Source organism: Cuculus canorus, chromosome 24, assembly GCF_017976375.1.
Source record: "Cuculus canorus isolate bCucCan1 chromosome 24, bCucCan1.pri, whole genome shotgun sequence".
In the NCBI taxonomy this organism is placed as follows: domain Eukaryota; kingdom Metazoa; phylum Chordata; class Aves; order Cuculiformes; family Cuculidae; genus Cuculus; species Cuculus canorus.
Window position 1 is genome coordinate 6,050,435 of NC_071424.1, and position 13,739 is coordinate 6,064,173.

Here is a 13,739-nt window from a genome sequence, read left to right on the forward strand (position 1 = left end):
CGCAGTTCCAGGAGCCCCTGCTTTCCTGGAGCCCCTGTTGGGGCCAGAAAGCTGTTGGGCCTTTGCAGAGCCTTCTCTTCTCCAGGCTGGACACCCCCCAGTTCTCCCAGCTCCTCCTCCTACGGGAGGGGCTCCAGCCCTCAGATCATCTTGGTGGCCTCCTTCTCCCTGGGATCAGGACAGGCTGAGAGTTGGGCCTGTCCAGCCTGGAGCAGAGAGGGCTGCGGGGAGACCTTAGAGCAGCTTCCAGTGCCGCCAGGGGCTCCAGGAAGGCTGGGGAGGGGCTCTTGATCGGGGGGTGCAGGGACAGGCGAGGGGGAACAAGGTTAAGCTGAAAGAGGGGAGATTTAGAGCTTAGGAAGAAACGCATTCCTGTACGGGTGGGGAGGCCCTGGCCCTGGTTGCTCAGAGACATTGTGGCTGCCCCATCCCTGGAGGTGGCGTCAGTCCCCAGCCGACATCGTCAGCTCCGAAACCACGGGACAGGTTTCCAAGATCAGTTAAGTCTTCCATGGAGCATCCGAGGGACCCGAGGCTGATAAGCCTGGAGAAGAGGAGGCTGAGGGGAGGCCTCGTTGCTGTCTACAACTGCTTGAAATTAGGTTGTGCAGAGGTGGGCATTGGTCCCTTCTCCCAAGTGACAGGCGACAGGAGAGAGGCAATGGCCTCGGGCTGCACCAGGGCAGGTTCAGATTGGACATCAGGAAAAATGTCTTCACCGAAATGTTTCTCAGGCACTGACAGACACTGTCCAGGGAGGTGGTGGAGTCCCCATCCCTGGAGGGGTTGAATAGATGGCTGGATGAAATGCTCAGGGATCTGGGTTCGAAGTGGACGGGTACGCTTGGAGTTGATGAACTCCGAGGTCTTTTCCAACCTAACGATTCTATGATTTTTTTTTCCTCTGACCCTGGCCATTCCCCCCAAGTTATTACGACAGAGGAAGACTGGAAAGTCAGCCCCTGATTTCCATATTGACTCCCTCCCTGCAGGTCCCTGCAAGGAGAGGGAACAGATGTGCAGCAACTCCATTTGCTTGTGGCCTTCCTGGGAGCAGGCAAAGTTCTGGCAGGTCCAGCAGGCAGCTTGCTAGGCTTGTGCGGAGCTTCGTAAACCTTTGGATTTGGGATAAAGCTCCAGCAAGTCAACGCTTATTGCCAGGGAACCGCAAGCAGGATCCCAGCCGATTGTTGACCCTGTGTTTGTCCTGGACTCTATGAACTTGGACCCTCCTGAGGACTTTACAGCCAGCAGCAGGGCTGAGCTTCCTTTTGTTGCCCTCAGTGGGGTTTTCCTGCTCTGATGGTGTTTGGAGATTTTCCGAGTGTGAGATCCATTTCCAAGGGAAGTTTTCTGGGGGAGGAAGCGCCATAGCTTCGTCCCCACCATGTCCTCCCTATCCTGTCCCTTTGGCTTCCTTGGGATGGACCAGGAACCCTGCTGACTGTGCCGGAGAACACTCTCGGCACCCTGGGATGCCTGCTCTCAGCCCCATCTCTCAGGAGCTCTGAGGGAATGCTCCTGTGTCCCGGTTTATCCCCACCGTCCCGGTCATGTCAGCGGCAAAACCTGGGCAGCTTTTAGTCCCAAACACCCCCACCCCAGGAAAAGGGAAAGGAGAGAAAGGGAGCCTTGCAGGTTGGAAGCAACGTTAAACCTGTTTTAATGGGACAGAAAGGAAGCAAGCAGAATCACAAAAAGCTTTGTGTACACGGTACTCCAAGATGTTCCAGTTCCAATCCCATGCAATGCCCATCCATGGGGGTGTTCCAGGTTGGGTAGGGCCAGCCGATCCAGGAGGAAGTGTCCTTGCCCATGGTGTGGGAATTGGAACTGCATGGGCTTTGTGGTCTTTTCACCAGGGCCAGAGACTTGCCCGACACTTCCTCCACCAACTTCCACAGTCTCCACAGGAGGCATCAATGGTCACAGGCACAGAAGCATCTTTAGAGCCAAGGTGCATGGAGAGGTGCGTCTGTCCATTTCCTCTCAAGGTGATGATCACCTGGCCCTGATGGCCTTGGACATGCACGTGGAATCGTGGAGAATCATCACCCTGCAAGCAGAACAGGAGAGCAATGCAGTGTGAGAGAGCGTTGGGGCCAACGCAACCGCTCACCAAGCCTGAGCTCTGGGCACCCGTGAGGGGTGAGGTGAGGGTGGAGAAGCACTGGAACAGGTTGCCTAGAGAAGCTGTGGGTGCCCCATCCCTGGAAGTGTTCAAGGTCAGACGGGGTGGGGCTAAGAGCAACCTGATCCCAAACCTGGGGACAGGACATGTGTCCCCACCTCTGGGCTGTGTCTGAGGACATGGTGCTGGCAGGCCGCTGCGCTGCCGGCTTGTCCCTGGGCCACCCCCAGCACAGAGGGCCCTCCTTTGTTTTATCCCCTTTCCTTCTCACAGGCAGGGATACAGGATAGCCATCTGCAAAGCAAACCCTGCCAGACCTCTGCGCCTGGGAAGATCATGGAACACATCCTCCGAGAAGCTCTGCTAAAGCACATGGAGGACAGGGAGGTGATTAATGGCAGCCAGCACGGCTTCACCAGGGACAAGTCCTGTCTGACCAACCTAGTGGCTTTCTGCGATGGGGTAACCGCAGCAGTGCACAGCAGATAACCAATGGCTGTGATCTATCTGGACTCCTGTGAAGCCTTTGACACAGTCCTCCACAACATCCTTCTCTCTAAATTGGAGAGAGATGGATTTCATAGATAGACTGTTGGGCAGATGAGAAATTGGTGGGATGACCATGTTCAGAGAGTAGTGGTCAACGGCTCAATGTCCAGATGGGGATTCGTGGTGTCCCTCATGGGTCCGTACTGGGACCGGTGCTGTTTAATATCTTCATCAATGATCTAGGCAGCAAGACTGAGTGCACTCTCAGCAAGTTTGCAGATGATGCCAAGCTCAGGGGCGCAGTCGCCACACCAGAAGTAGGGGACGTCATCCAGAGGGACCTGGACATTAAAAACCCGTCTGCCCCATCCTTGGAGGTGTTCAAGGCCAGGTAGGCTCTTCCTTCCCCAGATACAACCCATTTGTCTGCCTGGCCACCCCCTCCCGACCCAACAACGGCCGCACTCCGGTGCATGAACATCTCCCCGGCATCAAAGTCGTCAGATGAAATATTAGCATCAGGTCGCAGCATTCCTTCCTCCTGGCCAAACTCGCATCACCAATGACGAGGAGCTGAGCTGCCGATGCCTGGGTGGTGAGGCAAGGCTCAATTTTTCCAACACGGTTTTCCCTCGGGCTCCACACTCTCCCGCTGGTGCAGCCCCGGGAGCTTTGGGTGTGCAGCTACGCCAGCCTCCACCCGCTCAGGATCTGGCCCTGAAAGCTGTTGAGTCGCAGTTGCAGTTGGAGCAGGGCTTTCTTGGTGGTAAGGAGTGCAGCGTGGCTCCCATGCCTCGTGGCATTTTGGGTGCAGTGGTTGCCCCGGCCACCCCCAACGCCCCCTGGTAAGGGGGTAAGCACGTCCCCGAGGGGACAACCCCGGGCAGGGGGTGAGGAGGGACCCCGGGGCCCCGCGAGGGACGCTCCACAGAGCCCGGGGAGGTGAAGCATCCCCCACTCACTGTCCCCTCGCCCTCTACGCTTTATCCAATCGCTGTCCCCAGGAAGAAGGCTGTACCGGGCTTGGATCCCACCTCTCACCGCAAAGCACCTGCCTGCACCCCCACCCCAGCACCAGCGACGCCAGTGCAGGAGGAACCAGTGCTGGTGAGACGGGGTCCCTCGGGTCTTTGCGTGGGGCACAGGCTGAGCCCCTGGGGCACCGCGGCTCTTCACCTCCTCCCCAGCCCCAGGAGATAGGGCTGAGCATCAGGAGCACCCGGAGGGATGGACAAGCCCCCCAAGGAGGGGGGTTAGGAGAAGGGCCCCTGGGGCTGGGGTGGTTGGCACCCTGGGTCCCAGCCTCGGTGCCCACAGCTCTGAGGAAGGGCTATTTTTTCACGCAGGAGCCAAAGGAGGACAGAGAGGTGCTCAGGGAGGGCGGTGGGAGAGGAGGAGGTCTGCCTGCAGCCACACAGCTCCCCATCAGCCGTGGCCCGCGCTCGGGGTCGGTCTCTGCTCACCCCTCGGTGAGTGAGGGATTGCGAGTCAGGGAGGGATGGGATCTGCTCGAGCCTCTGCCCAAAGCTGGCTCCAGATCTGCAGGCAGCTTCTGGGCTGCATTTTCCCTGTGGCGCGAAGCAGAGCTGGAGTGTGCGGGCTTCACTCCTCACTGACATCAAACCGCCCGAGACCATCACCTGCACCTCAGGCCCTGCAGGAAACTGAGACGGTGCCTGAGGGGTGGTGAGAGGAGGGCTGGCATATTTTGTGAAATCAAACCCTATAACCCAAAATGAGTTATAAAGCAGGTATGTTTATTTCCAGTGCTGGGGTCAAGGGGATTCTCCTCCTAGTTTCCACACCGTATAACTTAACAAGCAGCTCCTTATAGTGTAATGACATGCATAGTTATAAGCACCTACTACATATTCATAACCTTTGCCGTTTCGTATTAGATTTAGTTCTGGAAAGGTCGCTCCAGTCTTGCACCTGCGTAGTGCCTCCTGGTGGTCATGGGCCGGGGTCTTAGGGATCAAGTAAGAAGTCTTCCACAGGATGAAAAAAGTTTTTTTCTTTGAAATGTGCACAAGCACAGTCTCTTCTGTTTGTTTTCCAGCTTTCTGCATTCCAATGCCCACTTTTCAGTAAACTTCTGCTAGCTGGCTCCTTCGTTATCAATTTCCAAGGTCTTCAAGGCAAAGAATGCCAAGCTCTAACGAACACTCCCAACCTCCCCTTGTCTGCTGTTGCTCATCAGTGGATGGAGGTATGGGATGGGCTCTCAGCCCCATCTCTCAGGAGCTCTGAGGGAATGTTTCAGTGTCCCGGTTTATCCCCCCACCGTAATACTCCAAGATTTTCCAGTTCCAATCCCATGCAATGCCCATCCGTGGAGGTGTTCCAGGTTGGGTAGGGCCAGCCGATCCAGGGGGAGGTGCCCTTGCCCATGGTAGGCGAATTGGAACTGCATGGGCTTTGAGGTCTTTTCACCAGGGCCAGAGACTTGCCCGACACTTCCTCCACCAACTTCCACAGTCTCCACAGGAGGCGTCAATGGTCACAGGCACAGAAGCGTCTTTAGAGCCAAGGTGCATGGAGAGGTGCGTCTGTCCATCTCCTCGCCAGGTGATGATCACCTGGCCCTGATGGCCTTGGACATGCACGTGGAATCCTGGAGAATCATCACCCTGCAAGCAGAACAGGAGAGCAATGCAGTGTGAGAGAGCGTTGGGGCCAACGCAACCGCTCACCAAGCCTGAGCTCTGGGCACCCGTGTGCCTGGGGGGGGTCGATTTCAGCTGGAAAATGAGGTGCCGTGAAGAAATGGAGAGAAGCCAGAGGCCTTCCCTGCATGACCCAGGGGCCGCTCAGTATTGTCGAGGAGAATGCGAACCCATCCCAGACAGGGGCCAGCAGAGCCGCATCTCTGCCCAGGGGCTCTGCAGGGACCCCCATCACCTGCCTCCCACCCCTGAAAAGGCGCTGTTAGGGAGGAGTGTGGGAGCAAAGACCGTGGGGAGAAAGTCTGTCACCCAGCTGGGGCGGAGGGTGTGGGCAAGGTGGGGCAGAGGATGCAGACAAGATGCATCAGTTTGGCTCCATTCCCCTCTGGAGAGGAAGCAGAGATTTCTAGCAAGCTCAGTCCTGGGTTCGAACTTTGCTTTCAGGAACCTGATCCAGACTCGCCGCTTGAGCAGCACTGCTGCCCCGAGGGGAGAGCCCTTAAGGTCTGTTCCCAGCTCTGAAGGAAACAGAGGGAAACTTCTGAGAGGATTTTCTGGTAGGATACCTGCACATCAGGATCACCACGGCGGGCAGCACGGAAGGTCTGGAAAAACATGGACATCCAATTCTGCTCGTAGCCAGAGATCTCATAATTAATTGCTGTGTCGGTGGTGGCACCTGTAAGGACAGGAGAGCAGGGGACTGCAAGAGGTCCCAGAGTGGGAGGACTTGGTGCTCGCACACTGCTTGTGCCAGCTGAGGGCAGGACTGCGAGAGAGGCTGAGAGCGCCGTTCCGGCCCAGCCTTGCTCTTGGAGCCCACAGAGCATTCCAGCTCCCCCACTTTGGAGAGCAGTGCCTGGAGCACAGGCTCCTTTGGGGAACGCTGCAGAAAAGAGGAGGGCAGGTAGACTGGGCTGCTTGTGTCCATACCAGAGCTTTTCCGGTCCCGCTGGAGCTCAATGTCGGTAGCCAAAGTCGTGCTGGGTGCTGCCTGGTTCGGTTCCTGGGAACACGGTAGAGGCACACAGAAAAGGAGCACATTAATGGGCAGTTCAGTGTGCTACCAGCACCCAGAGAGGCCGAGGGTCCGTGTCAGAAAGGCAGGATAAGCCCTGTCCACAGAGCTGCAGGACCCTGCTGCTCAGCCAGGCACGGGGGCAAAGGCTGGGGTGCTGCGGCCACCCCCCCATCACCCCCAAGGAACGCTTTCCCGGGGCTGCTGCAGCAGCGCTCCCTCGCAGGACGTGCCGGCCCCACCACAGTCACCCACCTCTGTCTGTCTCCGCGTTCCTGACGTGCACCAGGTCCAGCCAAAAAGAATAGCTGCAATAGAACCAAAAGGCATTGATCGGAGCGGGGTGGCCAGCGATCCCGGCAGGTGCAGTCTCCTGGCCGTTCCAGGGGTGGAGGGGACCAGGCTGGGGTCTCCAGGCGTGCTCGGTGCCCCGCAGCCCTGCCCCGTTCCCCCTCAGTGCTTCAGGGAGCACCCAGACCAGGCTCCATGGGCTGGGAGAGGCACCTCTCCATCGCTCCCCCTGCACGGCTCTCCCCTCCAGCAATGCCCAGTTCAGGCTTGGGAATAGCTGCGCTCGTCTCCCGCCGACGGAGCGAGCCACTTGCTCCCATGGCTGGAGTAGCACCTCGGCCAGGACGCTGCTGGTCTGACTGGGAGGCCAAAAGCCAGTGCCGGGCATGGCCGTGCTCAGGAAGCACTTGGGCCACGTCCTGGCCCCAAAGGAAAGCTGGAAGCTGGCATGCAGCACAGCTGGGCTGTCGCCTTCCCAGGTTTGTCAGGAAAACTCACCGAGAAATAACAGGAGTGCCACAAGCAGGATTTTCGAGAGCTTCTCTCGCTGCAGCACTGTCTCTTTCCTGGAAAAGAGGGAGTCCGGTGGCTGTCAAGGGCCCAAGTCTCGGGTAAAGCCTTTCCCGGTGCATTTCCCTCCCGGGGCTGAAAAACTGCTGCTGGCAGTGAGGTGGCAGAGCAGCATCCAGGAGGAACAGGATTCCTCTCCACACCATTCAACACTGCCAGCAGCTCTTCCCCAAAGGAGGGGCTTCAGGAGCACCTTCCAAAAGGAAAGGAAGGGAAATCTATCGGGGAAGGGAAGGGAAGGGAAGGGAAGAGGTGGAGCAAATGAAGGCTTCTTTGCCACAGCCTCTCTGGTGTAGCCCTTGCTCTCTCTTTGGCTGGAAAGCAGGTCTGTTCTCCCTTGATGTCACAGAGATCTCACACGTGGGAGTGTGTCTGCTGAGGGGCTTTGCTCTTGGCTCTCCCGGGGAACGGCCCCAGCACGAGCCGTGCCCGCGCTTCAGCGCCTGAGCGGGAGCCCCCGTCTGCTGGCGGGAGAACACCTCCTGCTCTCCCCTGGGCTTCCATTAGCCCTCAGACATCCCTGTTGTCCCCCACCCACAGCGGGAATGGATCGTACGTACAAGGCAAAGAAGCTGTTCCTCAGGCGGCTCATGACGGAGGTGGGGGCACGGGCCACTTGGTCCCCGATGCTGCAGGCTGGCCCTGGGCAAGGGAACCAGAGCAAAGTGAGTCCCATCTCCTGAGGTCTCTTCTCCAGGAAGCTCCCTGGAAGCGGGGAGGCGAGCCCCGAGGGACACTCTCCCGCCGCGGGGCCTGGAGCGGGGCAGCCTGCCCTTCTGCTGCCCCTTGGGCCACGCGGCCAGAGCTCAGGCTCAGCACAGCTCCCCAGGGTCACCCCTGAGGACTTCACAGCCAGCAGCGGGGCTGAGCTTACCTTCCTGGCCCTCGGGGGCGTTTTCCTGCTCCCGTCGATCAACAGTTTTGGGGAGCGTGATCTCCATTTCCAAGTGAATGTTTCTGGGGGAGGAAAAAGGCACATTCTGTTTGTCCCCCAGCCCCGGGCTGTGGGAGCCGAGGCGGCACGAGCAGCCAGAGTGGATGCTCTTGCCAGAGCCTGGGCCGTCCCGGCAGCAGCCAGAGAGCGGCAGCCTGGGAGCTTCCAAGGCTCCCCGTTCTCCTTCCCTCATCCCTGGCTTCCCGAGAGCCCCCGCTGCCCCCGGCTTTGGGCCAGCAGAGCGAGCCCGGCTGGCAGCACAGCCCCAGCCCCTCCCAAGGGGGACTTGGCCACCCCAGGCCTTTGCTCCACAACCCCGCCGGACGCTTCCGTGATGCTCCGCATCCCACAGAGCGGCTTCGGCCACAGCCCTGCTCCCAAACCAAGCCCACACCCCAGGCAGGAGCTCCCTGCTTCCTACCCATTGCGGTTCCTGCTCCGCAAATTATATGGGCATTGCCCCTGGGCCCTGCTCTGAGGAGCCTTTCTCCTTGCCATTGTGTCAAGGTTGGGCTCCCTGAACACACAGTGTGGCTCTGGGAAGGCACAGTCGGATAGAAAAGCCAGCGAGATCCAGTGCACGCTGCACGTCTGCCCTGGGCAACAGTGCCACGGCAGTGTGAGGGCTGCTGCCCCGCGCATCCAAAGGTGATGGGCGGCCAGCTGGGACATCACAGTGGTGATTGTGACATCACATGGGAAGAGCCTATTTGCTCCCCGGGGGGAGCAGAGCTGCACTGGGAGCCCCTGCCCGTGGGACCCTTGAACCCAGCCCCATTCCCGTTCTGGCTCTGCCTGTGTTGCACCAGCAAGGGAAACCCAGAGAGCTTCTCTCACATCAGCAGAATCAAATCCCTCCATTCCTATAGTCTGAGTGACGGGTGACAGGACAGGGGGGAACAGCCTCAAGCTGCGCCAGGGCAGGCTCAGATTGGTCACTTGGGAGAAGAGCCCAGCTCCCTCCTCTCCACAACCTCCTTTCAGGTAGTTGTAGGGAGCAATGTGGTCTCCCCTGAGCGTCCTCTTCTCCAGGCTAAACAACCCCAGCTCTCTCAGCCGCTCCTCGTCAGTCTTGTTCTCCAGCCCCCTCACCAGCTGTGTTGCTCTTCTCTGGACACGCTCCAGAGCCTCAACATCCTTCTGGTGGTGAGGGGCCCAGAACTGAACACGGTACTCAAGGTGCCGTCTCACCAGTGCCGAGTACAGAGGGAGAATCCCCTCCCTGGACCTGCTGGTCACGCCGTTTCTGATCCAAGCCAAGATGCCGTTGGCCTTCTTGGCCACCTGGGCCACCGCTGGCTCATGTTCAGTCCCTGTCAACCATTACCCACAGGTCCTTCTCCTCCGGGCAGCTCTCCAGCCACTCTTCCCCCAGTCTGCAGCACTTCATAGGGTGGTTGTGCCCCAAGTGCAGGACCCGGCCTTTGGCCTTGTTGAACCTCATGCCATTACTGATGTCAAGCTTCTCATCAGTCAGCACCCCCGAGACCTTCTCTGCAGGGCTGCTCTCAACCACATCACCCCCCGTCCTCTGTTGAAACTGCTGATTGCCTTGACCCAGGTGTAAGACCTTGCACTTGGCCTTGTTGAACCTCATGAGGTTCTCACAGGCTCACTTCTCCAGCCTGTACAGGTCCCTCTGGATGACATCCCATCCTTCTGGGGTGGCAACTGCACCATGCAGCTCTGGGGAGACCTAAGAGCAACCTTCCGGTACTTAAAGGGGGCCTACAAGGGAACAGGGAGGTGTGGGGTCCACAATGGGCTGAGGACCCCTGATTAATGCACCCAGAAGGAGATCATGGGACCAGAATTGGGCAGACAATATAGGACCATGCATGAAAGTAGCACTATCCATTCACAGACTGTTTATGTATAAGCTAATCCAATCATGCGGAGACGCGTGTGTTAATCAAGGGTATAAGAGGCGCGCGTAAGATCAAGCACCGGCCGGCCAGCCCTGTAACTTCAGTAAAGAAACTTGCTTCCACATCACCGTGTCGTGTCTCAACAGCGACATCTGGTGACCGCGACGTGATATAGCACGCGATTTTCTGAGAGTTTTAATTTAGGGGTTCCCCGAGGTGGCACAGCCACTATAAAAGAGTTTTCGGCAAGAGTAGCCAAGAGGAGCGGCGTAAGAAGCTGCTTAATTCCAGATCCGGGACTTTTAAGAAGCCACCGAGTGCAGGTGAGCTGCTGGCGAAAAAGATGGGAGCCTCACTAACAAAAGAGAAGGAAATGATTATAAGCATGTGGAAGCAAATACTAGAAAAGAAGGGGGTAAAGCTAGAGGAATTAATGTTGCAAAAGATGCTTTTATGGAGTAAGAGACAGGGTTATACGCCAGATATAATAACATCATTTACTGTTTTGAATTGGAAAGAAATAGGGGACAGGCTGTTTGATAGTGCTTCACGTGGAGACAAAGAGTCAGTATCTTTGTTAACCACGTGGTGCCTTTTGTTTGATACTTTGAAAGACTTTAAAAAACAGAGGGATCAGGCAGAGCAAGATCTTTCACCCCTTGCCTCCCGAAACAAGCCTCCATCTGCTGAGGATCTGTTAACGGAGCAAGAGGACTTTTCTATATTAACTGCCAACCCAGACTCTGCATCTCTATCTGAGTTTCAACACCTACATTCAAGAAATCCGGTAACGCGCCCAAAGAATAAACCATCTCGGTTAGCGCGAAAAGGTTTTCTTGTTGATGAGTCAGACGATGAAACAAACTCGGCTTGTCCGATATATAAACAAAGCCGACGGCGGGTTAACCCCGTAATGCCATCTGCCCCTCCACTGCCCCCTGAAGAGCGAGGGACACCCGAACCATACAATCCACTGGTACTCCCGCCTTTGCCAGATGAGCTGGATGATTGGGACAATCCCGCGGTGATGGGGGGGGGGGCACTGAGGCGGCTGCTTTAAAAAACAGAAAGATCAAGGCTAGCGCCGAGCCACCCTTTAGGGGTTCCTCCGGTAAACCTAAAACCCCTCAGGCGTGGGATCCACCCTCGGCACAGGTTACTGTGAGACCGTATGATCCATGTGTATTTTGGCAAAAGGTAAAACAATGGGCTATGCTAGAAGGACAGTGGACATTGTCTGAGGCAATAACTACACCCTTAAAGGAACGTGACCCGAGTCCTATGACAGCTATGGCATTCCCGGTGGTCCGGGAGGATCCAGGACAGGGAGTTATGGATGAGCACAGACCATACACCTGGAAAGTAGTACAGGAACTTCAAAAAACTATTACACAGTATGGTCCCAGCTCCCCTGCAACAATGCAATTGCTTCGATTATTATCTATGGAAGAAATGACACCATATGACTTTGCCCAAATAGCACAAATTATTTTTCAGCCTGTTCAGTGCACAGTTTTTCGAAATATTTGGACTCAAAGGGCAGAAGCACAGGCAATACGGAACCTGCAGCTCCCCCAGTCAGACCCCCGATATGGGAACGGTGCAGATGTTTTAACAGGAACTGGGCAGTTTAGTAATCCGAAGCATCAGGCTCAGTGGCACCCTTCAGTGCTTGAACAGGTAAAAACAGTAGGGCTTGAAGCACCGATGAGAACAGCTGAGATCGCTGAACCGAAGGATAAATATACAACAATTACACAGGGAGTTCGAGAGCCATTTTTACACTTTGTAGAAAGGCTACGAGCTGCTATAGAACGCCAAGTTTTTGATGACTATGTCAAAACACTGTTGATCACACAGCTGGCGCGAGATAATGCTAACGCAGATTGTCAAAAAATAATACGTGCCTTGCCAGGTGAGCCGACTCTTGAAACTATGATCATGGCTTGTGCCCAGATGGGGTCGGCTGACCAAAGAATGGCTGCTGTCGTTGCCGCTATGGCAGCCATGGGAACACCTGACAAAGGATGCTGTAAATGTAGCCAGACTGGACATGTCAGAACTGCCTGTTCAAATAGACAAAAAAGGAATAATGGCACTGCTAGATCAGCGATCACATCGGCTGTTAGCAGATGTCTCAGGTGTGGGAAAGCTGGACACTTTGCTAAGCAATGCCAGTCCAAATATCACTTAAATGGAGAGTTGCTACAGCCGGGAAACGGGAGACAGAGCGAGGGGGGCACGCCCAGACACAAATACCCGTGCCCATGAAGAACGCTTGGTCTCCTGCAATGCGGCCCCAGGCCTTTGCAACCTCTTGTCAGGAAAACCCAGCGGAGCAGCAAGGATGGATGTATCCACCGCCCACACAGTAACTATTAGTACACACGGAGTACACAAGGTCCCTCTGAAAGCGTGGGGGCCCATCGGTTATAGACTCAGTGCCTTACTTATCGGACGTTCCAGTGCTATCTTACAGAACATTCTAGTTCATGTGGGAGTAATTGATGAGGATTTTACAGGACAGATTTTTGCAATGGTTTCTACTATCACCCCCCTGTTACAATACAAGAGGGAACTCGCATTGCGCAATTGGTGCCTTTTAAAAGCAGTGTTCTTAAAACAGAACAAGTCATCTGTGGAGATGGGGGATTTGGACCCACTGCACCACCTCAGATTTGTTGGTCACAACCAATCTCAGACACAAGGCCACAAATGAAATGTATCCTTGTTATGAACGCTGCTTTTCCACATTCCATTCAAATATCTGGACTGCTTGACACAGGGGCTGACGTTACTATCATTGCTCGAAGGGACTGGCCTGATTCCTGGCCCGTGGTACCTGCAACTTCAGGAGTAATTGGACTAGGAGGTATGGCTACCAGTCTCATAGCAGCAAAACCTGTAATTATCACGAATCTTGAAGGGCAAAATGCCACCGTACGACCATATATTACTCCAGCCCCCTTAAACCTCTGGGGAAGAGACTGTTTGGGACAATGGGGAGTCCGTATCACAACGGATTTTCCATAGGGGTCACTATCCTGCAGGGCACTAACAAACCCACTTTAAGGTTGCGATGGCTTACAGATAAGCCAGTGTGGGTGGATCAGTGGCCCCTTAACAAAGAGAAACTCACAGCCCTGCACACATTAGTGGTAGAACAATTAGCTGCAGGCCATATTGAAGAGTCACACAGTCCTTGGAACACACCGGTTTTTGTAATCAAAAAGAAATCAGGAAAATGGCGATTATTACATGACCTGCGAAAGATCAATGAAGTGCTTGCAACCATGGGGGCACTACAGCCAGGACTACCCTCCCCAACAATGATTCCAATGCAATGGGACATACTGGTCATGGACTTAAAAGATTGTTTCTTTACAATTCCTTTAGATGAAAATGATGTCGAAAAATTTGCTTTTACAGTTCCTTCAACTAATCATGCAGAACCTACAAAAAGATATCATTGGAAGGTTTTACCCCAGGGGATGAAAAACTCACCTACCATCTGTCAATGGTTTGTAGCCCAGGCACTGAGTGTTGTACGGCAGAAATATCCTGAATGCTATTGCTATCATTATATGGATGACATCTTATTGGCTGCTGCAATGTCAGAACAATTAGGAGAATTGGAAAGGGACACTAGACAAATGTTGGAATGTTATGGCCTGGTCATTGCCCCTGAAAAGGTACAACGTGCTAAACCGTGGTTGTATTTGGGCATGAAAGTACTGGCAAAAACAGTCCAGCCTCAGGCAATTAAAATAGT

General features: G+C 55.3%; 1 protein-coding gene across 1 annotated transcript; it reads right to left on the reverse strand.

The window, feature by feature from the left end:
- Positions 1 to 4,489: 4,489 nt before the first annotated feature.
- On the reverse strand, positions 4,490 to 7,100 carry LOC128854425 (uncharacterized). The gene is made up of 3 exons (XM_054087738.1): positions 6,560 to 7,100; positions 5,853 to 5,965; positions 4,490 to 5,250 (listed from the first exon to the last, which is right to left on the reverse strand). Exons 1-3 carry the CDS (start codon positions 6,981 to 6,983, stop codon positions 5,050 to 5,052), a joined length of 738 nt encoding a protein of 245 aa, XP_053943713.1. The 5' UTR covers positions 6,984 to 7,100; the 3' UTR covers positions 4,490 to 5,049.
- Between the last annotated feature and the right edge of the window lie 6,639 nt (positions 7,101 to 13,739).